Source organism: Wolffia australiana, chromosome 7 (genome assembly GCF_029677425.1).
Source record: "Wolffia australiana isolate 7733 chromosome 7, ASM2967742v1".
NCBI lineage: Eukaryota > Viridiplantae > Streptophyta > Magnoliopsida > Alismatales > Araceae > Wolffia > Wolffia australiana.
The window spans coordinates 15,949,794-15,976,541 of record NC_135841.1 but is presented as its reverse complement, the minus strand read 5'-3'; the positions used below and the strand labels follow the sequence as shown (position 1 = coordinate 15,976,541).

The 26,748-nt window shown below is 41.4% G+C and overlaps 4 protein-coding genes across 4 annotated transcripts; 2 read left to right on the top strand and 2 right to left on the bottom strand.

Annotated features, from left to right (window-relative positions):
- Positions 1 to 17,224: 17,224 nt before the first annotated feature.
- LOC144705566 (myb-related protein 308-like) lies at positions 17,225 to 18,418 on the top strand. The gene is made up of 3 exons (XM_078578321.1): positions 17,225 to 17,530; positions 17,681 to 17,810; positions 17,896 to 18,418. The coding sequence occupies exons 1-3, from the start codon at positions 17,398 to 17,400 to the stop codon at positions 18,335 to 18,337; spliced, it is 705 nt and encodes a 234-aa protein (XP_078434447.1). The 5' UTR covers positions 17,225 to 17,397; the 3' UTR covers positions 18,338 to 18,418.
- A 1,988-nt stretch (positions 18,419 to 20,406) lies between these two features.
- SMP1 (seed maturation protein) lies at positions 20,407 to 21,006 on the bottom strand. The gene has a single exon (XM_078578322.1). It carries the CDS (start codon positions 20,742 to 20,744, stop codon positions 20,490 to 20,492), a length of 255 nt encoding a protein of 84 aa, XP_078434448.1. The 5' UTR covers positions 20,745 to 21,006; the 3' UTR covers positions 20,407 to 20,489.
- A 106-nt stretch (positions 21,007 to 21,112) lies between these two features.
- LOC144705563 (multiple C2 domain and transmembrane region protein 6-like) lies at positions 21,113 to 23,525 on the top strand. Its single transcript, XM_078578317.1, has one exon. The coding sequence runs from the start codon at positions 21,335 to 21,337 to the stop codon at positions 23,456 to 23,458; it is 2,124 nt and encodes a 707-aa protein (XP_078434443.1). The 5' UTR covers positions 21,113 to 21,334; the 3' UTR covers positions 23,459 to 23,525.
- LOC144705564 (Methylthiotransferase) lies at positions 23,474 to 26,735 on the bottom strand. The gene is made up of 11 exons (XM_078578318.1): positions 26,526 to 26,735; positions 26,393 to 26,431; positions 26,139 to 26,230; positions 25,810 to 26,059; positions 25,617 to 25,736; positions 25,468 to 25,543; positions 24,959 to 25,167; positions 24,774 to 24,882; positions 24,596 to 24,688; positions 23,854 to 24,014; positions 23,474 to 23,771 (listed from the first exon to the last, which is right to left on the bottom strand). The coding sequence occupies exons 1-11, from the start codon at positions 26,670 to 26,672 to the stop codon at positions 23,532 to 23,534; spliced, it is 1,536 nt and encodes a 511-aa protein (XP_078434444.1). The 5' UTR covers positions 26,673 to 26,735; the 3' UTR covers positions 23,474 to 23,531.
- Positions 26,736 to 26,748: the final 13 nt, after the last annotated feature.

The window sequence follows — 26,748 nt, the reverse complement described above, 5'->3', positions numbered from 1 at the left end:
AAATATCATTCTGAAAATACACTTAATCATTTTAGGCTTTATACCGCACATATATAATCAATCAAATGCAAATAAGCATGTAAAAATGGGCTTATTAACTTACTAAATGTGTGTTATCAAGGAGGCATCTGCAATGCAACGCCAAGAGACCTAATGGCCTCCTAGACAACAATGTTTTGGATGTGGGAATGCTTGTCATGTGTAGTTTTCTTGTGACTTTATGATTCAACCATAAAATATCATCATTCTACTTTTGTTGGACGTGTTTCCCGTCATATTAACGGTAATCTTCATTTAAATATAGTTAATGAAAATGAAGTTTTAGCGAAATATAAGATAAGACAATTTGATTATCACTTACCTTATATTGAAGCTCAAATTACATTGCTTCATGCAACTCTAATCTCCTCATGGTCTTGCCATCATGCTTCCCACATAACTCTTGAATGGTAGGTGCACAATTGCAGACTCCCAACATCACAATTGTGATGTTTATACTATAATTTTTTGTATCTTTTACTGAATCTATTCTGCACCCATTATTTTCGAGATCGCACATATTTATATCATTTATTTACATCATTTAAAGAGGTAAAATGTACTAAATTTCTGATTTAATGTGTTTTCTCTTATGTTATAACCATTATCATGCAGCATCAAGTTTCAGCATGTCGTGATTATCTTTGAATTATAAATTATTGAGCTTACTTTAATCCCCATTTGGTTTCATTGAAGTCATGAGTTCAATCTCAAATTATTTTGATTTTTAATGATGTGAAGGACTTAGGTATATGACAAATGAACAATGAATGACGAGTGACGAGTGAGGTGCATGTGGACCTATATCTTTCCATGTCAGAGCTAGTACATGGGCATTAGAAGTCGGTCTGCGCATGTTGTTAACTTAATTAATGTGCACCAGATTCCATGCATTTAATATGATTCTAGGCATCTTCCCCATGACTTTATTGTGGTATCAAACAAACTATGTGAATAATCATTAACTTTGTCTAAATATCAGTTTTTACAAATTATGGGTATTTTAACTAAGTCAGCTTGACTTTTATGAAGTCAAGCATTTTCACTACTGATGAATTTTTTGTAGTTACATGAGTGTAGGAATTTATAAGAAATAATCATTTCCCTGTCTTTTTTTCCTTTTTATGGATGAGCTCTAGGAATGGCCATCCAGTAGGGCAAGGTGGTTTCTAAGATCCAGGTTTTTCAACCTGTTTGATGTAAGTTTATTGAAATGTTTCATACTTTCTTACTTTCGTATTTTCGTGAAAAGCACATGTCCCAGTCAGAAGTTAAGGATTCAAGTCATAGAGGAGACATTGCGAGTGTAAAATGTAAATCTGATCTATTTGCTTTCTTCTCCATCCATTTCCTTCCTTATCTCTCCACTTCATCTCTCTACCTCTTCATTTCTCATAAAATTTGCCTCTAGAATACGCCATTTCTCTATTTAAATTCTAAAAAGCTACATCTACTTCATCTCTCTAAGGAAAATCCTAAAATTTATATGCTTGGCCCTATAAAAATGTTTGACCCCTCTTGTGTTCACTCAAGCTGCATGCTCGACCATATAGAGATGGGTGCATTTCTCTTCCCGCTGCTCTATTGAGGGGGTGATTAGTGTGCCCATAAATACATTAGGATCATCCTCCCTGAATTACTGATAATTTTACCAATTATGGAACTGGTCGAATCGCTTGTGAACTGGCTTAACTGAGTACTCCAACATAGACTCCCACTGAAATGATGAACCTTTCTTGAACACTACTGCACATGTGACAACTGACGTCTGTCAAAGAGGTTATTTTGAGGTATTTTTGCATTGAAAATTTTAATTAAAATCAGGAAAATTGGTGTCAAATATATTTAAGCATATTCTCTCCTTTCTACATCAAACAATGATCCTATAAAATCAATAAAATAAAAATATATAAAATCCTAGGAAACATAAAAATATTTCTCATTTGTAAAGTATTTTCTATCATTTCCACTAAGAATTAAATTGAGCTTCCGCCTCCCTGTGGATTGACCCCTTCTTTGCCTTATAATTTATAAAGAGCATACATACATGGTAACTACTAACATCATTGTTCTTTGAGGGTTATCATACTTTGTATCTTCTATAGTATGAGGCGTACCTTTACACCTCAGCAGACTTAACTAATTGGTTTGGTTAAATTGATCGTTGATTGATTAATCTATCTGCAGTATAGTTAGTCAGTAAGTTTTTTAAATAAAGGTCAATGGGTTATTTAAATTATTAGCTATACTGATACATGGGTCTAAAAGGTCACACATACAAAGCTTTTGGACATTGATGGATACAGTTTAAGCTTGAGGATTTTAATTAATTACCCTTAGAGACTGGGATTTCTATGAAATCTTCCTTAGGAGTTTTATGAAAATTTCTCCGAAAGTATGAATAGGTGGGGGGCTCCTCATTTGATTCCCATTCTAGCCATTGTTGAGTTCCCCCTTCCTTATCTTTCTCTTGCTTCTTGAGTATCACTTCTTGTGAGGTTAGATGGTGAGGAATTCCTTTTGTATTTCAAAAGCTTAGTTCTAGTGAAAAGAGGAGATCCAACACTCTAAAGGTTGCATGGAGACACTCTGAAGAAATTCATCAAAAGAACCAAGTGTTTGTGGAAGTTGTGATGCGCAAGGTGATATGATCATTCATGCTTCTTTAGTTTTATGATCCATTTTAATTCAGTATTATGCTGCACATTCAAAGTTGTATTTTTTATTGAAAGCCAAAAATCAAAAAATAAACAAGGCCATACAATGAAAGCTTTGTTTGGGGTATAATATTTGATACAAAATTCTCCATTACTTTCCCAAGGTGTTAGTCCGAGATAGACTGACTTGCTAGGGTTTGATATTGGACATACGCTTACTCATCATGGGGGCATTGTCTATATGAAGGATTATACATACATGGTAACAGATGATAGAAATATTCAATGAAATAGTTGGCAAAAAACTTAGTGGTATCTAGATCACGTGATGTAGCTTCACAACTCATTTATTTTCAACTAGAATTATAATTCAAATAAATACATAACATTATAAGTCATGAGACTTGACTTTATCATTGAGATTTTGTTTATATATACATAAAATTTGTCATTACTGGTTGTTATAATAAAGTTATGAATTATCTTCTAAATCCTAATTTTTATTTGTTTTTTTATGATATTAAACTCATTTTATTTGAATTTTCTGGGATGTTATGATGCAGGATGACTAGGACTGACACAGGTAGAATAGGCTAACGATTTACTAGGGGTGGATAAAACAGACCACAAATGAACATGATCAATTCAATATTCCGCGGTCAAGGGCAGAAAAAATCAACACAATCAGTGCAGCCCCTTTCCTCGGTCGAGGGCGCGAGGACTGTCTTACAACCACATCGGTGAAAACAAAGCTCCAAATTCAATATTCCGAATGGTTGATTACAAAAAGACACACACCTATTCTATTAAGTCTGACGACAATGGAAAATACACGAGAAACATTGGACAAGCAATACTGACACCAAAGAGGGAAGAACGGACCTTTGGCACAAGAGTAGTGCGAAGAAGCGATGCTAAAAATTATCGACGCATCATTGGTGGGAGCAAATGATGTGCACTTAGACAATGTAATGCATTGGTAGTTGCAGATTGACATTTCTGAAGCAGGCGGTGACATTTCTGAAGTAGGCGGTGAAGCATCTGAAGTAAGTGGTGACGGCGCACGGTAGGCACACAGGAGGCACCGTGTAGTGGCCATGCAAATGGGTGCGGCGCACGTTGACCGCGCAGGCAGGCGTGGCGCGCAATGGCTGCACAGACGGCTATGAAAAGCGGTGGCCACACAGACGGGCGTGGTGCACGTTGGTTGTGTGGGTAGGCACTACACGCGGTGGCGATAACGTCGGGCGACAAACGTGCTGGCAACGACTATAGACAGAAGACCTCCTCTCAATGATGGCAGCGGCGACAAGCAGTGGTGGTGGTGGCAGAGAAGGGATAAGGTCAACTTTCTTTAGAAGAAAAGTTCAATTCCAAAGAAAAATCACCAAGAAGTTCATTACATCATTGGCCTATTTATAGGCTTTGGAGGGAAGAGACAACTTTAAATAACTGTAAAATTCAAATCTAGTTTTAAATGATGCTCTTATCCCCAGTTTGAAGTTGATGTTGGCGATGTGTCATGACACGGGGTGTCTCCTACGGTAGTGGTGTCACGCTCGATGAAGGTGTGTGGTTGTGTGCGCCACCATGTTAGACACAAGTAAAATAAACAGTTAAATCTAGATGCAAATAGATTAAAACATGATGGATATTATGTGGTCGTCAAGCCAATCACACTACCATGTCTATTTAAGTTCATTGAATAAAGTATTTACGTTTATTATTATTATGTGTGATGTTTATAATGAAGTCCATGAATACGTGCAATGACTTAGTGAATTATGATGAGATCATAATAAGTGATTGCTAGTCTTTAAACATGTATTCTAAATATTCCTATTTGATGGATATTCGAGATGGACATCGAATTATCTGGATAGAATAACACTAGCTGATCCTACTTATACCATAAGTATAGCTGATATTGTGGCTATTAGTGTGGCGAAACTAAGGACGGATAGTGGGTGATCTTTGGAGAAAGAGTTCACTAAAGTGATCCGTATGAATCCCTAAATGGTATTATACCTAAACGTCAATCAGGTTGATTCAAGTCACGGTTGTATAAGTAATCCAATAACTTGAGACACTAAAGACATCTCGTGAGTGGATGACTACGTTTTGACTATGACTTACGAGCCTCTAATCATGTGATTCAAATAAGTTATAGATCGAATGTAGTAAGAAGCTTATAGAGATGATTGAGTGTCAAGATGGGATCATCCACCCTCGGTATAAGAGGAGAATGACTCAAGGAAGACGATGCAGAAAAAGCTCTGGCCAAGGTAGTGAGGATATTGGAGAAGGTGTTCTCCAATGATCCTCATTACGCATCAGTACTAATCGAATGACGGATTAGGGTTTGACGATAAACCATACCCTAAGTCATTCGAGAGTCTCACGCAGATGATGGATTATACATATATGGTAACCGATGATGGTAAATGCTCCATGAGAGAGTATGAGACTACTCGGCATATTCTAAAACACGAGGTGCAGCTTGGCACCCCACGGGCTGGAAACTTAACCTATCGATTGGGTTAAATCGATCCTTATTTAATTAATCTAAATGTTGATACAGTTAATTAATAAGGTTGGTCGATAAATATTATTGGACCACTAAAGTTATTAACTATAATGATACATGGCCTAGAGGGTCACACACACAAGGTCATAAGGGCATCGGTGTATATATTTTACTTTGTAGGGTTTTGGAAAAAAATCTTAAGTGAAATATAAAGAGGGAAAGGGGTCTCATTTTAAGCACCCGTGCAAGCCTGATTTGAGAGCCCCTCCCTTTCTCCACTCTCTTCTCCACTCATCCAAAGAGAGTGTCTTCATGGCGAGAAGATCTTCTATATTTTCAAGAGTTTAAGAAGAAGACCCAGAGATCCAAGCGTCAAGTGATCGCATGGATACTTATAGAGGCCGGACGTGTGAACGGCTTCAGAACAATCTCGGAGCGGCAAAGTCAAGGGTGGAACGAGTTCCCCACAAGGTACATTCAATATTCTATTTTAAAGATCGATTGTAAATCAATCGACACACTTCTGCATCCATGGAAACGTGTTTTCCATGGATGAACCAAGGCATTGAACCCAACAAAACATTCCAAGCCTATAAAATAAAAAAATATGGAGTAAAAAGGTTCTATTAAGAGGGGCATTTCAAATTTGGGATTTTCAGTCCTATAAAAAAGTATATTTTTAGAGAGGCTGAATAAGGAAAGAGGAAAACTCCAAGATCGTATTGGAATATTAAAGCAGATATTCAACGTATCACTAGCTTAGATTCCTATGTGAGTGCATCTTTATATGTTTATTGAATAATCTTAAAAATACCAACGACAAGTTTAAACCTTAATTTTGAGATTATCAACAGCTACTCCTCTACCTTATCCCCCTTTTTCTGCCCCTTCTCTAATTATCTGACCTCTCTTGTTCCTCCCCACTCCACCTTCATCCCTCTCGTTGCATTTCCTCACTATCCCCTCTCCTCTCCCTCACTCATCCTTCCTTCCATCTCCCCTCTCCCTCATCTAACCTCCCACTTGTTCATTTAAGTGGCTAAGGAATGACCAAAGTCAGGGGTGAAATACATTATTTAAATATTTATTCACTATAATGTAGTTGACTAACTAACATACATTCTTTTTATAAAGTAAATGAGTTAGAGAATAAGGTAGAATCAGTTATTTTTTTAGTACAGCTTAGGCTAGTCCTTAATTATGTTTGGGGGTATCCATCTCGAGGTGATGACGAGCCTTTACCAAGCTTTTTGTGAATGCCCCCAAACCAAAACACTTGGAAATAGCGTCTAACAAGCATACATACCACAAGAATAAAATGTTGGAGAAGCTCCATCATCCTCGAGCCCCAAACTCTCCCATGGAGTGACAATGTCTGGCATCCTACTACTCAACCCCTAATCCTTTGCCTAGTTGAACCCAAAGTCTACTTGGATCCACTTAAAATTTGTCTACTTATTTAATCCAAATACTCACATATATGAAGGAAATTTCAATAAAATATATTTTCAAGGATATTCAGTAGGAAATAACCATTAAATGAATTTCAATGAAAATATTTGGAATATTCAATCAAGCATAAAAAGATAGTTGCATATATTTTAGTTTTACCCATCTCCTGATTCTCTTATTCCTCTCATGTTATATTTATCTCCTATTTTATGTTGATGTACATTTAATGTTTATTAATTATTATTAAATTCTCTCTTAGTTAAAGGCGTATGGAAATCAATATTCTTTGTTTGAAATCTAGCTGGCGCACTTCTAGATGTTTCTTCATTCCCTTGCTTGGAACATTCGAAATCCAACACAAAACAAGAGAACCTGAAGGATAAGCATTAAATGATTATTCTTCGAGTGAATCTCAGATAATCATCTTGAAAGTTTGTCATCATCTTACAAGTTTGTTATCGTCTTGCAAGTTTGTTATCCATAGTTTGTTATCATCTTGCAAATTTGTTCAAATCCAATGGTACACATATAAATTATATGAATTTAGAAATAAATATTATTTTCAATAAAACTGAAACAAAAATATTAAAAATCGATAAAGGATATTTTCAGGGAAAGGATTCTAAAGGTTCAAATCTTAAGTCAGAGTATTTTCCTCCTCTTAATTTCTTCAATCATGCATCAAATGGTGCAATTCTAAGCCTGTGGATTTGTATGATTGTTAACAATAACCTTTAATTTAAATTGAAAAATCAAAAAATATTTGCATAAGTTTTCAAACGATGATATTCAGACCAAGGTCTTTGATGGCACAATTTCCACGGTACAACCTTATTCTCCATGTAACATATTCAAACCTGCACCAAAAAACATGAATACAAATCTTATGGAGATGGGATGGTGTTAGCAAAAAACATGGAATTTACTAATTTCTAAAAGAATCTTGTAGATTTCTACATATGGCTGATAACACCCTAATTTCGGTCTTTATTTCATGTTATTAGCATGATTTATGCATTTAAAAGGCTTAAATTTGGGTTGTTATCATATATTTACACAAAAATAATGCTTCCAAGTAATTTCTGATTTTTCCCTAATTTTCTGTTAATTATATGAATTTTTAAGGATTTATTGAAGCTCGAAATAATTATTTTTGGATGAAAATGGCACATTAAAAAGTTTATTTCGACATTTATCAACATGGGAATTAATCAGGGAATTTTCTAGAATTTTCTAGAATTTTTTACGAATTTTTAGGAATTTTCTGGGATTTATTTCAAGAAGAAATGCATTTATTCTATGAAAAAAGGGCATATTTATAGGAGAAAAAAATGTATTTATGCAATTTCTAGACTTTTCGGGGCCTTTTTGCAACGTTTCGTTGCAAAAAGACCCTGAAAACAGCTCTCGGTCGCCACGGCAGGCGTAAAGATCCTATTTAAAATCATTCAGGGTTTTATTGCAATTTTTAATATATATTTTTAATGTTTTAGGAGAAATCGGAGGAGAGAGAGTGCGCCAGGGGCATATACGCAATTACTTTTGGGCGGCGTCCAAAAGCAATTCCAGGCTTTTTAAGGACTTTTCTGCAAAAAGGAGGATTCAAAATGCGCCAGCCAATGAGAGAGCGACACGTCATTGCGTGTTTAAAAATGAAACTAATAAATAAATCAATTTTAAATCTAATGGATTAAATTGGTTTAAAATTGATTTATTAATAACTTTTGATCCTGAAGTCCGATTGAGATGATTTTTTTATGGATTTGTTCGTCTTGATCCCCTCTTTCTATCTGTACGGTTAGATCATTCAGATCTAGCCTACATTGATAGATAAATATTAATTACTAAACGGGGGTAAAATGGTGATTTTTACCCTATAACCTAAGTATAAAAGCTGAATTTCGAGAGGGGGAGCTCATTCTGGAGGGTGCTTCATCACAGCTGCAAGACAGAGAGGAGTCCCAGCCTGGATCAAAAGTTTTGGTATTTTTTTTTTTTCATTGTATTCAAACTTTTGTGCATTTTGAATGAAATAGGTTAAGTTGTTTGTTTCTTCATCTCCATTCTAGTCTGAACTTCTAAATCGCTTGGCTTGAGCGGCATGTACAAGCCCTGATTAGAATTGAGAGGAGAAATTGAGGAATTTTACCTGGGCATTCAATTGCATTACAAAAGAAAATTATAAAAAAATTTAGTTTTAATTTTTAGAAGTCTCAATTTACCCCATTTTAGTTCTGAATTATCAATCTGAAAAATCAACCCAACTCATTTTAAGAACCCTCTTTCAACCTCTCTAAATGATTTCTTGGATCCTTTAATTAGGATCAAAGAAGGAAATTTAGAGCTCTTAATTCTTCTAATCTTCCCATCTCTCCTACCCCCCCTCTCTAAATTCTCACCTAATTAGGGTGACTTGATCCTCATTGAAGATCAAATTCACTCTAATTAGGATCTAAAACACCAAAAATTAAATCAAATTGAAATTCCTACTTGCCTCCCTTGGACGACACTCATACTTATCACTATACATATTAAGTAGAGTTTTATAAATTTTATTGCATAAGCCAAAAATTCACAACGACAAGGGCTAAAAATTTGCGTAATTTTCACCCCTATTTTCGGCTTATCAATGGCCATATTTGATGCTTACTCTTTTAGCGTGATTTTTCACCAATAGAGAGAGAATGCCTAAATTTGAAATTAGTTCTAGACCTTCATAGATGTTTTTAAAATGTGAAAGGGAGAAGTCTTTAATTTTCAAAAATCCAGCATTAAAATGCATTGAATTTGAGAGAGAAAAATAAGGCATAATAACTATTTCAATTTCAAATTGGGGTAGTCCCACACACTTCATAATCCATAAAAAAGTAAAACCAAAAATTGCATTTCCTGCATTAATTAAACATCAACAAAATCCTTGAAAATGTTTTAGGTATCTGAAATCACATTATTCAAAATAGTGCAAACATTTAAGTTTATTCAACTATACTCTAAGCTCACATAAAATAATTCACTAATTCAAATGTCAACATACGAGGTAAGTGGATAAGTCCATGTTTGCCATAATGTTCTCTATCATAATGGTGCCTCATTAAAATAAATATTTGACCAGAGACAAAGGACCTATCACCAACATGTCATAAAAATTTAGAGGTCTAACTCGATGATTTGCCATGTTGACCAGATGGCCGAACATCACGTCGTTGTATATATGAAGATCATCAACAAATTCATGTGTGAGTCTCATTGTTCGAACCATGTCAAGTCAATTAGATTCATATGTATACTTCTTTATTTAAACAAATATGTCGGAACTAATTAAACGCATTGACTTAGGGTTGAATTGGAATAATCCACTTTGAACATTCATTAAAATACATACTTATGCATTTTAGTAAAATATACTAAGTCTTAATCTTGATGCTTTGTTCTCCCTCAATCTCTCTCCCACTCTTTTCCCTTGTTCCCCTTACCCCATCTCTCACTCTCTCCTGTCAACCTTCCCTGCCCTTCTCTACTTCCCTCCCTCTCACCCATAGATAATGTTATCCTTCAAATATGAAAGTCAAAAGAAACATTGGCCCAGTAAGTTTTTTAAAGAACAACAACTTTGATATTATCGTGCATTTAACCTTTGAAATAGTTAAGATTTAAATTTTAGATATAAAAATTTTAAAATACTTATGACAAAGGCATCCACAAAAAGTAGGTGCCTAAAAGGGAGCCACAAAAAAATATAGCAAAATTAAAACAAAGCTAACAAAAATGAAATTTAAATGTATGTCTCTGCAATAGGCAGCAGCAAGGGGGCAGTGACAAGGAGAGCGGTTTCCCTCAAAAGTGGCCACAAGTTCTGTAATGATCACAAATTAAACTGTTTTCCATGAGTCCAGAGGGAAAAATAGCATAATAAGGATCAATAAAAGCCACTTAGAATGATGCTGGTAACACGATTAGCATAGATAATCAACAATAAGGTATACTTGAAGATATATGCTATCAAAATTCAATAACATTGTACAATGAATTATAAATGATTATCCATTATCCTAAAAGTGGAAATAATAGTGATAATGACATCATGATTTGATAAATATTATTTTGTTGTACATGATGATGGTATCATTAACATGTATTAATCACCTATGAGTGATGGAGCAATAATAGTTTTGATAAGACTATAATTATAATATATAGCCTTATTCATAATGCTCACATTATCATTCCTAATGAAATCACATTTTATAATAAGTTAACATAACATAATCTGAATTAAGAAAAATATGTGTGTTTTTGATGTATTTCAGTATAAATGCATTAATATTAATATTTAACGTGTAAAATTCATATTTATGTCCTGTGTACCATACTTCTTAAGTTGATAATTGCAAACCAAATTCGAAAAAAACGTGTAACCTCTACATGGGTTATTCTACTGATTCAAAGTGTGATCGCTAATCAAATGCTTATATTAGTATTTTGTTTAATATCATTTGAACAAAATCACTATAGATGGCATCTTAAATTTCCTAGTCAGTGCATTTTGAATTGGATATCTCATGCTCAACCATGGGAAGATATCTTATAGATTAAGAACAACAACTAAGAGAAGCATTGCAATCCTTGGATGGCTGATGACATCATTCCCCATTGGCGGACATTTGTGCGTCATAATTTCACTTATTATATATAGTACAATTTCATTGTATCATCTATAATGACTTTTTATTATGTTAGATGTAAAAACTTTCACATCAGTATGGTTTGACTTGACTAATCAAATGATTACTTATATATATGATTTTTTGTACATAAAAACGAATTAAATAAATATTTTATAACAAAAAAATGAGTAAAAGTGTATATTAGTTTGAAATAAAAATATGGTCTATACATGATTATTTAGACCACATCTGTTAATACAGGCAGTATTTTAGTTTAATTTCATCGTTTATGAGTTTAAAAGGGTTACTTATTTGTTTAATAAATATGTAATAAAATGGTTCAGGCCAAAATCATCTATTTGTGATGTTGTCACATGTGTGAAAGATACAAAAATAAATATTATGAAATATATCAATTGACTATTATCACATTAAAAATGTGATAAGCCTTTTTTAATATAAAAAAACAAGGGAAACTTTGATTAGAATATCTAGACCTAATACAATGTCTGCATAAACAGAAAATTGAAACAAGCCAATGAGCGTCAGAAGCTTGCATCACCATCCTTGGCACCTAACTCATTCTGTTACTGGTCTAGATAAACATTCATCACAATATTTATGGTTATTGATATTATATGTCTTAATCAAAACATTTAAGGATATCTCCCACGTACTACAATTAACTAGTAAAAAAATAATTTAGATTCAAGCAATAAAAAACCATCTACTGATGTATGAGACCTTTATCCTTAATAGCTGATAATAATCAAACATTCATTTATATGTCATCATCATCAATTTTAGACATCTGAATCGGTTTATTTTATACATATGAATGTATCAAATTGGGCATTATTATTGTTCCACTTTTTCCTAATTTTATATTATTTGAGTATATTTTAATAAAAATATTTCCATGATAATGGTTTCCAAATTTAATATGTAATTTTACTCGATCTATTGTGATTTCCCCACATTTTAAAGGTTTTCTACAATTTTTGGTATTTATTTTATGAATAAGTAATTTATTTAAAGTGGGGTATTTTTTTCAGAAATTAGGGCTTATTGGTGACATAGCAGAGTGGCAAATTAATAATGGTCCTCATAAATGGAGTATATGAACAGAGGAGGGTGGATTGGGGGCATACCACTGATAAAAGACAATAAACAAGGCTAACAGAAAAGGGTGGAGCGCTACACAAGTTAATGGTTGATTCAGACTGGACTCGTTATGGGGAAGTGCCAGGGTTGACTAAGTGGCACTAGGCAAACCTGGATTTAAGTATGTGGGTAATATGGCCAACAGCTAAGTGACCTTGTCTCCATTGAAGTTCTCAACGGCAACGATAATCTGATATTGGATTCAGTGGTTTTAATCAGCGGTCCAAAATTGATTACAATTCCAAAGGCTTAAACAAAGATGAGACTTAGATAGTGTATAATTAAACTGTAAACTCCTTGAAATTATAGTATACCCACCGAAGTCCCAAAATATTATGCCTAGCCCAAAGAATTAGTCTAGCTAATAACTTTAACGGGGCAATAAGTTTTATTTGCAAACCATATTTTAATTATATCAATGTGTAGGTTAATCGATACAGGATTGGTTAAATGTAATCAATAGGTTTGATCATACCTTATAATATACAAAGGTCTTCCATAACTCACTCATGGAATCTCACCATTATCATTTGCTGTGTACATATCTACTTATCTACGCCTGTACGTTTATAGATCAAGCCTCATTTTTTACATTTGCGCGGTTCCAAGTTAGTTGACTCGTGGACGATTAAAAGTCCTTTAATTCCAAATTAAGTCTTATTTTCTTAGTTTGATTATTTGCCCACTCCGAGCACGCACATTCCCACCCTAAAAACTTGTGTAAAAAATATGATGAATTAGGGAAATCTATGTATAGATCGCCACCTTTTAGTGTTTTAAAGAACATGACTTTTATAATTGACTTCAAGCTTAAACGCTTAATGTATGGATTAAACTTAAACCTATAAAGACATTTAATCTCATTTTGTTGATCACTTACTCACACGTGCGTGTTATTTTATCAAGTTAGTGAAAACAATATAAATATACACTTGTAATAATGTTATCCTCTGGAAAATAAATTTCCAGCTGCATTCTCTCGTTCTTTCAATCATCTCGGAAAAATTATGAAGTTGGACATAGAGGTGAAAATTTTCCTTTGCCTGCTAAAGTTAATAAAAATTATTAAATTACGAGTTTTTTAGGTTGAGGTTTAGGAAAGATAAAGATGAATGTGAAATATTTATATCGTGTATAAATTAAATTTAATGATTACTTAGGGAATATATTTTCATAAATCAAAACAAATGTTTCACTACTCAACATATGATAATATTTTGTCCCTTGCAAAATTTTAAACTCCATTATATTCTTTTTTTCAGTGTTTCGACACGAAAATACCCATTATATGCTATAATTAGAAGCTCAACATAGATTCGTTCATATCTAGTTTTTAGCCTATTTAACTTATAATCGAATCAGCTTAAGTTTAGACACTATCCCAGGTTTATTATTGCATCTATAGAATTACTTTTTAACAAACCAGTTTTAATAAAAGCTCTAATTATTCTATACGCATAGTTGCCTTCTGTAATTATGGGAGTAAGTCTCAAAATAATTGATGTCGTGGTGCTAAGTTATTTATTTTTGCAAAAATTATAAAAATCCTCAATAAACCTTACCAATTTGAATAATAAACCCAGTAATTAGAAAATTCATGTAAACTTATGCAGGATAATGTTCAATTGAATGTGAATGAATGAGTGCCTCCCAATAATTTCTCACTCCAAGAAGAATTAAAAAAAATATTGACAAAGACTAGTCTAGGCATTGCCATCGTCATTTGACTGGCCAAATGAATTCGGAGTAATCATTAAAGCAAAATAATGGCATATCCTAATTTAGGTCCTCATTAACAGGTTTGAGCACCTACCGTAGTATCAAGAATATAGTGCCTTCATAAATATGAAGATACTATACACTAAATTATTCAATTACATGTTTGTCTCAATCAAGTCAAATTTTCAAAAGTCAACAATCTTAAAAAAACGAAGAGACATTGACCAAAGTGTAAGGTTTGACTTATTATCTTATCAGGGAATCCAAAAAACATGCAAAATACCCTGTGTGAATTTATCAGTACATACACTTGAACACCAGTTACCAATTTTTCAGGGCATACCTTGAACACCGTTTCATAAGACATTATCCAAGAAATATGTAAAAGACTTCTTGTCAATTTAACTGGGCATACCCATGAACACCAGTTCATAAGACATCAACCAAAAAATACGCAGAAGTCCTAGTGTCTTTCTGATCAAACTTTATTATATTTTTTTTCCCATAGCGTGTATTCAATGAATACGTCTACGCAGCTTTCCTTCAACGCAAGGAAATCGGAGGTGTGGCCCTGTATCACCGGCGCATCTCAAGGCATTCATTTCAATAACGACGTCGATGTGAACTTAGGCCACCGCGAGTCAATCATACAGAAGAATGCCAATAATTTGAGGATATGAGTCGGATTATTCAATGTACGCTGCAACTTTCCTGATATACGTCACATCGGCATATTTCTTCACTATTCAAGAGAAGTCACGTCACTCAAAAGACCAGGTCCACGACTATAAAGAGTGTCACGTCCAAGATCATGGCGAGATTACAAGGGAAGCACGGACTATTATCTCCCAGCCTTCCAATTAGGGCGACAGCTACGTGAAGAAACAAAATAAGCCAGTCAAAGAAATCAACGAAGAAAACAAGAACAGAACGAAAGCCTTCGTTCCTTTGTACCGTCCCGTTGTATTCCGTCGCGGGCGTCAGAGATTTACACTTTGCTTACAACTTAAGGTAGACTAAACGGGATCAGAATAGTCCTCGCCCAGGATTATTTGATTTAAGATATGATTAGTAAGATTTGAACCATACTACCCAATACCCATTAGAGATTAGTTAGATAGGACCTGTAAAGATAGACTGTTAGTACTCAATCTAAGATAGGATGAGTAGATATGGTTAGGATTCAATCTTAACTGGGTTGTTATAACTCTCTATATTTTATTGTGGATATTGGGTGGCGTATAGCGACAAGACCGCGCTAGAAGAGAATGTCTGAGAAGTTACGGCGAGAGATGATGAGAGATTACAGGTCATGAGTGGCTCTTAGAGGATTAACGCCCTACGAGCTTGCGCATTGAATACGCTGGAGAAAGGCCTCTACAACGGCGATCGGCCGTAGTTGGTTTGGCTACTCGGCTGCCTTCCACTGTGCTGGGAAGGGGGCGAGGGTGGTCGCCATTAATAAGCAAGCTTGACCAGAAGCGACGAAGAAAATGGCGAAGTATCCTTGTGTCGGGATGGGCACTTTGCCACGTGTCTGCAGAGTTCGTGCAGCAGGCGGAGGGTCACGGGCTAAGCAAAGGAAGCTGAGACAGTCAACTACCCACCAAGAAGAGATCAGACTGGGCACGAGTGGATTCTATCGATGAGCATTTAATGGTACCTACTCTTCTCCACTGGTCCAACGAAGGCTTTTCGCTCTCATTACTCTCGCTCCACCCAGCTCTCTCCCATCTCGATCTCTATCTCTATCTCCCAGCTCTCATTATTCATACCCATGTGTATCTATCTCTGTACCTATCTCTATCTCTAAGTCTATCTTTATCTCTAACACTATCTCCATCATTTCTATCTCTATCTCTATATCTCCATCTCTAGCTCTATCTCTATATCTATCTCCATCTCCATCTCCATCTCCATCTCCATCTCCATGTCTATCTGTATCTCTATCGCCATGTCTATCTCTATCTCTATCTCAATCCCATCTCTACCTCTGAGTCTGCGTCTATCTCCACCTTTATCTCCACATCTGCATAGATCTTTATCTCTATCTCTACCTTTATCTATATCTCTATCTCTATTTCTATGTTTATCTATATCTCTACATTTATCGAATGTAGGAGAGGGGCTGCAGGATTTGCTCCTTTCTCGTAGTTAGAAAGAAAATAGTGACCCTCGGATGTCAGAGCTAAGGGAAGAGGCCATGACCTCGGCACAGAGAATTCAGCGAGATAGGTAGGTAGATAGATTCAGGGAGATAAAAAATTGAAGGGAGAGAGAGACCGAGGGAGAAAACACAATCATTTAATAGCCGGGGGTCTTATCGTCGCCGTTCTATCCCAAAATGGTGTCCGAATTTGCAGCTGCCGGTCCAGGGGACTCAAGTGACGATATGGGACACTAAAGCGGTCTATTATCATACGAACAGAGACACGAGACGATGTACGAGCCTACTATGGCGTCTAAAGGGTTTGACTTTCACACCTCCCCTTCATCTGAGAGTCGCTTCTCCCTCGGTAAGCTGAGGCGCATGATGGTATCCTTCTCTACGCTATCGGTTTCTCTCCCTCTCTTTCTATCTCTCTTTATATATCCCTTATCTCCGAGCCAGGGAAATAGAGAGAGAGAGAAGGGGGACTTGATTAACTCCAGTCCGATTTTATCGGTCAAAAAAATTCTGTGACAGGAGAATGAGAGTAGTTGAATTAACAAGTGGGCGATACCCAGTAGGCTAGTACTAGAGAGAATGTTGGAGAGAGAGAGAGAGAGAGAGCGCTGATTCATCATTCATGGCAACTTAGCCACTGACGAATCGTTTTTCGTTGGCGGGTGCAAATCGATACGCACACAGAGGATACCGCCAAGGGAGTTGCGCAACGTAAAGGTAGGGCTACCTACCAAATCCAGCTCTTCTCGTTCGCCACCACTCGCTCTCTGGACCAACTCTACATCATATGGTCCAGACTGATCAAGTCAATGCCCATCCTTTCCTCACCAGTCTCTCTCTCTCTCTCTCTCTCTCTCTCTCTCTCTCTCTTAGTTCTCTCAGTTCTTTTTCTCTCTACTGTCTTGCGCCCCAATATATGTCCGCTAGAGTAGAAGACTAGAAGAGGTTCCGGGAAAAAAAAACAGACGTTCCTGTCTGCCTACCGCCCTCTACTTCGTCGCTAACAAGATGGGCCGCTCGCCCTGCTGCGAGAAGGCGCACACCAACAAAGGAGCCTGGACGAAGGAGGAAGACCAGCGCCTCATCGCTTACATCAGAGCTCACGGCGAGGGCTGTTGGCGAACCCTTCCCAAAGCCGCAGGCACTCTCTCTCTCCCTCTATCTATCTCTCTATTCTCTATCTATCTCTCTATCTATCCATCTCGAGATATATCGTCTACTACTACTACTTTCTTCTTGTTGTTGTCCATTATTGGGGATTAGGACTGACTTTTGGTTAAACTACGAGCAGGTCTACTGAGGTGTGGGAAAAGCTGCCGGCTGCGGTGGATAAACTACCTCCGGCCAGATCTCAAGCGAGGAAACTTCAGCGAGGAAGAAGACGAGCTCATCATCAAGCTCCACGCGATTCTGGGTAACAAGTGAGTTGCACCCGCGCTCTTTCCTTTGCAGCCCGTCAATTGTCAGCCATCCGATCTGACGATATTTCTCTAATCATCGGCGTAGATGGTCTCTCATCGCGGGCCGCCTGCCGGGGAGAACGGACAACGAGATCAAGAACTACTGGAACACACACATCAAACGAAGGCTTCTTAGCCGGGGGCTAGACCCGCAGTCCCACCGCCCGATCGGCGGTGGCGCCGCCGCCGACCAGCCTTCTCCGGCGGTCTCTTCCGCCGATGACGGTCACGCGAGGGCAGCCAGCGCGATGGATGACGCCCCGGACGAGCTCAATTTGGAGCTCTCAATCGGGCCTCCAGTCTACGCTGCTCCGAAGCCGTCGTCTTCTTCAACCGAAGCGTCGTCCTCTTCTGCGACGACGGCGGCAGCGGAATTCGCCCTTTCGTTTTGCCCGCGGGTTTGTCTCGGCCCTAACTCGGGGTCCAGCAAGACTGAAGCTTTGAGATTCTTCGCGCCCTTGGGAGGAGGGAAACAGTTGTTAGATTAGATTCTCGCTTTCTGTCGGCTTAGACAACGCAGAAGCAAAGAGATTGGAAATATTTTGGGTCCATTCCTTATTCGTCACCCTTACTCTGTCTCACCAACTCGGGCTCACAGTAACAAAAACAAGTAGGTCGGCGGACGAAGACGACGAACTCTCTCTCTTTCTCTCCCTCTCTCTAATCTCTATTATCTACAGTTCATATTCAATATACGATACCGCCTCGCAGAGTAGCTCTTGGTATTAGAGCCTTTCTGAGAGTTTCAGGGCATGTGAGCCCCCCTTGTACGTTGCAGAAAGGCCATTAAAGAAATACTCGCTTATTCTAATGATGGGGAAGAGAACTTCTGGGTTTTCTGTGAGGTTCTTTGTCTGTTAAGAGGCCAGCGGCGTACCGTAAACGATGGGCCACGTCTGATCAGGAAGACGCTGACTACAGAGGAGATGCACTGTTGACTCTATGCGGTCTACTGATACATATTAATTTTGGTCAAACGGTCTGCTTCCACCCTCCCTCAGGAATGCTGGGTCGAGTCGCTATCGACAGTCTCCTCGCTGGTGACCCGGCCATTTCTGGTCAACAACCAGCGACAGGTTTCCTTTTCATTGATCAATGATCATGACATAGTCTACATAGAGACAGAGAGAGAGACTAGCAGCTTGTAGAAGACGATGTACAGCCTTGTTATTGATGAGCAAAGAGAACTATAGTAGAAGAGGTAGACAAGCTTTCTTGAACTGGGCGGAGAGGGAGGGAGTGGGAGAGAAGTATTGTAGAGGACGATGTACAGCATTGTTATCGATCAAAGATAAAATAACTATAGGAGCATACGTGGACGAGCTTTCTTAAACTGGGATGAGAGAGAGATTAACAGCTTGTAAAATATGTTGCACAGACTTACTATTGATTAGAGATAAGATAACGATAGGAGCGGAGAAAGACGAGCTTTCTTAAACTGTGGGGGGAGAGAGAGAGAGAGAGATAGATAGACAGATAGATAGATAGAGGGAGAGAGAGATTAACAGCTTGTAGAAGATCGTGTAGAAGACGATGCACAGTCTTGTTATTGAACAAAGAAAAGAGAACTATAGGAGCAGATGTGGACGAGCTTTCTTTAACTGGGGGAGAGGTAGAGAGAGCAAAGATATATATATATATATATATATATATATATATATATATATATATATATAGAGAGAGAGAGAGAGAGAGAGAGAGAGAGAGAGAGAGAGAGAGAGAGAGAGAGAGAGAGAGAGAGAGAGAGAGAGAGAGAGAGAGAGAGAGAGAGAGAGAGAGAGAGAGAGAGATTGTACAGTTTTGATACTGTAAAGCTTTTTCTTTAACAGCTTGTAAAAGACGATGGACAGTATACGAGCTTTCTTAAACGGGGAGAGAGACAGAAGGATTGTAGAAGACGATGTATATCCTTGTTATTGATCAAAGAAACCTGTTATTTTCTTAAAGATAAGAGAACTATAGGGGCAGAGATAGACGTGGTTTCTTAAACTGGGGAAGAGGGGGAGAGAGACAGAGATTAACAGCTTGTAAAAGACGATGTACAGACTTGATCAGCGAAAAGAAAACTAAAGGAGTCGAAGAAGATGAGCTTTCTTAAACTGGGGGACAGAGAGAGAGAGAGAGATTAACAGCTTGTAAAAGACGACGTACAGTCTTGTTATTGTTCAGAAAGAAAACTATAGGAGTCGAAGAAGATGAGCTTTCTTAAACTGGGGGAGAGAGAGAGAGAGAGAGAGAGAGAGAGAGAGAGAGAGAGAGAGCGAGAGAGGGCGAGAGAGAGAGAGAGAGAGAGAGAGAGAGAGAGAGAGAGAGAGAGAGAGAGAGAGAGAGAGAGAGAGAGAGAGAGAGAGAGAGAGAGAGAGATATTAACGACTTGTAAAAGACGATGTACAGTCTTGTTATTGATCAGAGATAAAAGACAATAGGAGTCCAAGTAGACGAGCTTTCTTAAACTGGGGGACAGAGAGGAAGAGAGAGAGAGAGAGAGAGAGAGAGAGAGAGAAAGAGAGAGAGAGAGAGAGAGAGAGAGAGAGAGAGAGAGAGAGAGAGAGAGAGATTAACAACTTGTCGAAGGTTATATACAGCTCCGCTATTGATCAGATATAAGACAAGTACATGAGCAAAGAAACACGAGCTTTCTTAAACTGGGGGAGGGCGACGTGATTGCTCATCGCTCGCCTGTTCCTCTTGCTGAGAAGAAGGACGAGGAGAAGACGACTGCTCTGGAGGGGATATCCCCCGCTCAGCCGCAGAGAAGAGCGAAACGGGGCTCGATTCCGCAATCTTCCCCGCCTCCAACGGCGTTCCGTGCTTGTACGCTACCCGCAGAGACTCATCCTCGGACAGCTTGGCCTGAGCCACCCCGAACTTGACGTCCTCCTTGTTCTGCGCCATGGCGGCTATCCAGGCTTCTCCGTTTAATAAAAACCCACCACGCTACGCGCGCGGGCGCCACGCGGTCACCAGCTGTCACCATTACGGGCAGCCCATTAGCCAGCCCAATGGGCCTGCTTCTGCAGCTTCCCTGTCAGTATTCTCTGCCAGGGCGAGGCATGGTGGGCGAGTGGGGACAACGGAGGCGCAGAGGATTGTTTGGATGGCCGCCGCAGCGGACAAGCCACGAAGATTCAAGAGTTACCGTCGCCGCCAAGGCAGATCCACCCGCAAGCCGGTTCAATCATTTGGCATCTCTAGAGTTCCCACTGTAAAAAGAAGAAGAAAACTTTAAAGAATTCCGCCCGGTTTCTCTCTCTGAATCTATGGTGCGTAAAATTATCGAGCGGTGACGTGCATGGCGGGAGAGACAAAAAACCACTGTTCTGCTCTGACGTGGGGGCGCGATCCCGGTTTCGGATTCGTTCTATAAAGCCGGAAGAGATCGTGGACGAAGTTCCGACGAAAGAGTGCGCGTCTCTTTCACAGCGAGAGATGCGAGGTTGAGAAAGGGAAGGTCTGGCTGTACAGAGAGAGAGAGAGAGAGGAAGATGAAGCTGGTGGTGGAAGTGCTGGGCGCGACCGACCTGATGCCCAAGGACGGGCACGGCTCGGCGAGCCCGTTCGTGGAGGTGGGGTTCGAGGGACAGCGCCGGCGGACCAGGACCGTGCCCCAGGACCTGAACCCGGCCTGGAACGAGGCTCTGGTCTTCGACGTGCAAGATGCGTCGGCGCTCCGGGAGCGAACCATCGACGTGGTCGTGCGCAACGACCGCACCGCCGGCGGCGGGCGGCGCGGCTTCCTCGGCCGCGTCCGCGTCTCCGGCGGCGCCGTCGCGTCTTCGGAGGCCGCTGCCGTGCCCTGCTTCTTCCCCCTCGACAAGCGCGGGCTCTTCTCCAATATCCGCGGCGACCTCGCCCTCCGCCTCTACACCTCCTCGCCGAAGAAGAAGGCCCACGCCGAGCAGAAGCACCCGGTCGAGCCGGTGGAGAAGCGGCCCGACGAGCCGCCCCCCCGTACCAGCCCCGGACCCAAGGTCTTCTTCTCCCCGCGCCTCTGCTACCTCCGCGTCCACGTCGTCGAGGCCCAGGAGCTGCCCCACGCCGCCGGGCTGCTCCTGGTCAAGGCGCAGCTCGCGGGGCAGCTCCGCCGGACCCGCCCGGCTCAGGCAAAGTCCGGGGCCGCGGTCTGGGACGAGGCGCTCTGGTTCGTGGCCGCCGAGCCATACGACGAGCCGCTAGCTATCTCTCTGGAGGGGAAGGACGAGCCGCTGGGGCAGGTTCTCCTGCCCATGGACGCGTCCATGAAGAGGACCGACCGCCGGAGACCGCCGCCGGCGCGGTGGCTCGGCCTGGCCAAGCCCGGCGCGGGCAAGATCCACCTGCAGGTCAGCCTCGAGGCCGGCTACCACGTCCTGGACGAGCCGCTGCACCTCTGCAGCGACCTGCTGCCGGCGGCGCGGAGCCTGTGGAAGCCCAGCCTGGGCCTGCTCGAGCTCGGGCTGATCGCCGCCCAGGACCTGCCCGCCGCGCGCCCCTTCTGCGTGGCCAAGTACGGGTCCAAGTGGGTCCGGACCCGGCCCGCGGTCAGCGCCACGAACCCGACCTGGAATGACCAGCACGCCTGGGAGGTCCACGACCCCTGCACCGTCCTCACCGTCGGCGTCTTCGACCAAGGCCAGGACCAGCGGCCGGACCAGCGGCTCGGGAAGGTCCGCATCCGGGTCTCGACCCTCGAGTCGGGCCGGGTCTACACCGGCGCGTACCCGCTCCTCGCGCTGGGCCCCTCCGGCGCGAGGAAGACGGGCGAGGTCCAGCTCGCGGTGCGGTTCACCTGCACCAACTGGGCCAACATGATGTGCCTCTACGCCGAGCCGCTGCTGCCGAGGCTGCACTACGTGCAGCCCATCGCGGTCGGGCTGCTGGACCAGCTCCGGCACCAGGCGGTGCGGGCGGTGGCCGAGCGGCTGGCCCGGGCCGAGCCGCCGCTGCGGCGGGAGGTGGTGGAGTGCATGCTGGAGGCGGACTCGCACGGGTTCGGGCTGCGGCGGAGCAAGGCCAACTTCTACCGAGTCACGGGGCTCTTCGCCGGGCTCGGGGCCGCGGCCAGGTGGTTCGGGCGGGTCTGCGCGTGGACCAACCCCGGGACCACGGTGCTGGTGCACGGGCTGCTCCTGGTCCTGGTCTGGTGGCCCGAGCTCATCTTCCCGACGCTGTTCCTCTACTTGTTCCTGGTGGGGGTGAGCCGGTTCCGGATCCGGCCCAGGAATCCGACCGGGATGGATCCGAAGCTGTCGCAGGCCGAGTGGGCGCACCCGGACGAGCTGGACGAGGAGCTGGACAGCTTCCCGAGCTCGAGGCCGCCGGAGGTGGTCCGGGTGAGGTACGACCGGCTCAGGTGCGTGGCCGGCAGGCTGCAGACCGTGGCCGGGGACCTAGCCACCCAGGGGGAGAGGGTCCAGGCGCTGCTTACGTGGCGGGACCCGCGGGCCACGGCCATGGCTCTGACCCTGGCTCTGGCTCTAGCCCTGTTCCTCTACGCCGTGAACCTCCAGGCGCTGGCCTCGGTCGGGGTGCTGTACCTGCTGCGCCACCCCCGGTTCCGGGCCCGGACCCCCTCCGTCGTCTTCAACTTCTACAAGCGCCTGCCCGCTAAGTCCGATCTCCTAATCTGAACGACCCCCCCAAAATTCACACAAAAAAAATCAAAAAAATAAAAAAGATCGCACCTTTTTGTCAAAATTCTCTTCATCTGCGCTGACCCATCTTAAGGAAGACCGCCAATAGCACGGCAGCGATGGAGAGCAGGCTCAGGACCGCGCGGCCGATCAGGGCCACGCGGCTCGGGCCGGCGCCGGACCCACTCTCGAGAATTTCCCCAAACACGGACCACCTGCCGACAGAGACGATTCTAGCCTCGGCAGAGGTGCCGAGCTTATTCGCCGGGGCGATAACGAGAACCTGCACGTACCCTTTGGTGTGACCCACCTGGGTTCGTTGTTCAACATGAGAATTTTCTTATGTACACTAAGGATAGAGCAAAAGATTGGTTTTTGAGATTATGATGTACCAAATGAACGCCGTCTGATGCGACCTCCGTGATCCATATTCTCTCTACTCGGCCTTGTAAATCCTGGTAAGGCGAGAAGGACTCGAACATAGAAGTCAGTTCACGGCTGCGCGCCTTCACCACGGTGCTGGGGACTTTCTTCATCCTTGCAGCAGGCGTCCCTGGAAAGTAACGGAGTCAGGAGTAAGGTTAAGGGGCCGACAAAGATGGGATGGGACGGCATTTTGTTCAGTCATCCATCACAGAGTCTGCAGTTTTGTTCCGTTTCTGTCCTAGGGGATGGACGGGATAGTTGTGAATCTAGAGCAAATCACAGGCACCCCAAAATGGAACGGAAGACACAAAGGGTATAGTTCCGTTTTCTGTTCTGTTCTGTTCTGTTCGTTTTCAATGAACAAAAAATTCGCACAAAAGAACCGCACAGGGCCTCGTTCTTTTTTTTTCAAAACGAACAAAATTTGCACATTCGCACATTCGCACAAAACTAGAACAAAATTCACACAAAGCGAACAAAAGAACCGCACACGGGTCTGTGCGATGTTCCGTTCGAATTTGTTTCTGTTCTGTTCGGAAAAGCGAACAAAACGAACAATTTGCAGAAAAAGAACAGAACAACCATGTCTATCTGTGATCAGGGGGATGTCTGATGACGGTAACAGATGGAACGGATAACGGCTCGTCATTCGTCTTGAATCAAAGTTTGGAGAAATGGGCAGTTAATCTTTGGGAATAAATTGGTTACCTGGTCTCGGGTAGAACTGAGAAATGTGGACCTGCGGGAATTTGTACTCCTTGATCAGATCAAGGGTTTGAGCAAAATCCTCGTCTGCCTCCCCTGTAGAGATTTTTTTCATTATTTTGATAGACTTTTTTACGAAAAGAGGAATGAAAAAAACACATCTTTGACAGGTTTACCCCACCTGGGAAGCCGCAGATAACATCAGTGGCAATCTGCATTCCGGGGACAAGTGCGGACAAAGTAGCCACCACGGTCCTGAAATCGCCGACTGTGTATTCACGGTTCATCCTCTGCAACGTGAAATGCTTCAGTAATGGAGCAAATATGGAAGAACAGATCACGAGGATAAGAAGGCCTGATCTTTACAGTGAGGACTGAATCGCTTCCGGATTGAACAGGTACGTGAAGAAAAGAATAAACACAGGGGTGACGAAGGATCTCGGCAATCTCTTTCAGGTGTTCCAGTATGAAGGGAGGATTAGTCATCCCAATCCGCAGCATGGTGCTTCTATCAGCCGGAAGTTCCGCGACAATGGCATTTAGTAAAGTTGGGAGATTAACTCCAATGTCACGTCCTGGATTACAATAAACAAGGCGGGGAACGAAATGAAATTATGCTAATTAAATATATCTCTCTATCTCTATCTGTATCTCTATTAATATATGTTTCTTTCTCTTTCTCTTTCTCTAAATCTAACTCTATCTATTTGACTATTTCTAAATATACATCTATATCTATGAATATCTGTATCTCTATCACTACATTTGTCTGTCTAAATCTCTGTCTATTCACCGTTTAACTCTCTCTCTGGATTTCTTATGTTGTTACTTGCAGTTTCAAATACACCCACATGAATGAGAATAAAGAGATTTACCATAAGCTCCGGTGTCTTCACTACTTAACCAAATCTCTTTAACCCCTTCGGATAAAACAGCTTTTACACGGTCCACCTGAATAATTACGCCTTAATAAACCTTCAAAAGGAAAAATAATTCCCGAAACGACAAAATCAGAGAAACATACAAGGCTGCCCACTGAGTAGCTTCCCAGGTGGCCACGGGCATGCTTTGTCTTGCAGTAAGTGCAAGCGCCTAGACAACCAACATTAATCGGAAGAATCTCAATAAATCTGTTTTTTCTCACCTGTTCATAAAACATAACACAGATTCAAGGAAATTTGGAAACTACCGCGAGTAAAACATCAAGGAAACTGTACCTTAGGGAGGTCAAGCGATGGCAGAGTTCTTCTAGTTAATAGTCTCACTTCATGTCCCTTCAGGGTTTCCTCTACAACTTCAACGACTCGGTCTATTTGCTGCACACCGATCACACTGACGCCTTCAAGTTCTTCCAAGTCTCGGCTTCCTTGAGGAACACAACCCGCAACTACAATCGCTTTTTTCGCAGATTTACACTTGGAAATGAGAGTACTCATCGCGGATTGACTAGGAGACTTCACTGTACACCTGTTTGAAGGAGTAATTTCCGCAAAAAACTAAGAACAAGAGGGGAAAATCTAGAATTTTATTTTTGTTCAAGTCTTACGTGTTAATCAACCATAGGTCTGCCCCTTCCGGATCATCAGTCAAGGCGTATCCGAATGATGAGAGCTGCCCGGCCATGTACTCGCTATCACTCTGGACGAACACGGGTCCACTTCTCATCAGGGATTAAGAAAATAGAGAGGCCACAATACGAAAGTCGATGGTTTGGTAGAAAGATTCATAAGAAATCGTTCAGTTAGTTCTTGTCGATTCCTGTCAAATCATTTCAATAAATCAAAGTCCCTGCGAACTTGCCTGGTTGTGAGAGCACCCGAATGTCTTCAAATATATCGTCTGTAATCGAGTGAGGAAAGGCAAGATGAGAACTAGAGATCAAAATCGAACTCGCCGGTGTCAAGTTGGAGAGGAAACGATGCGATGAACGAACCTGGGTGCCAGGAACGTTGGGAGATGGATCAATGGACGAAAAATCCTTACTTTGCCGGACTCTCGGCTTCGTCTTCACAGCAGGAGGAAGCGGGAGGCGAAGCCCAGGCGGCTCTCCAATGGCGACAATATCCTCGATGTCCTCCATCGCTATTCCTGCGCGGTTTCTTCTTCTCGAGGTCGGAAGAACAGCGAGAACGAAGAGTAGAAAATGGGCTTATTTT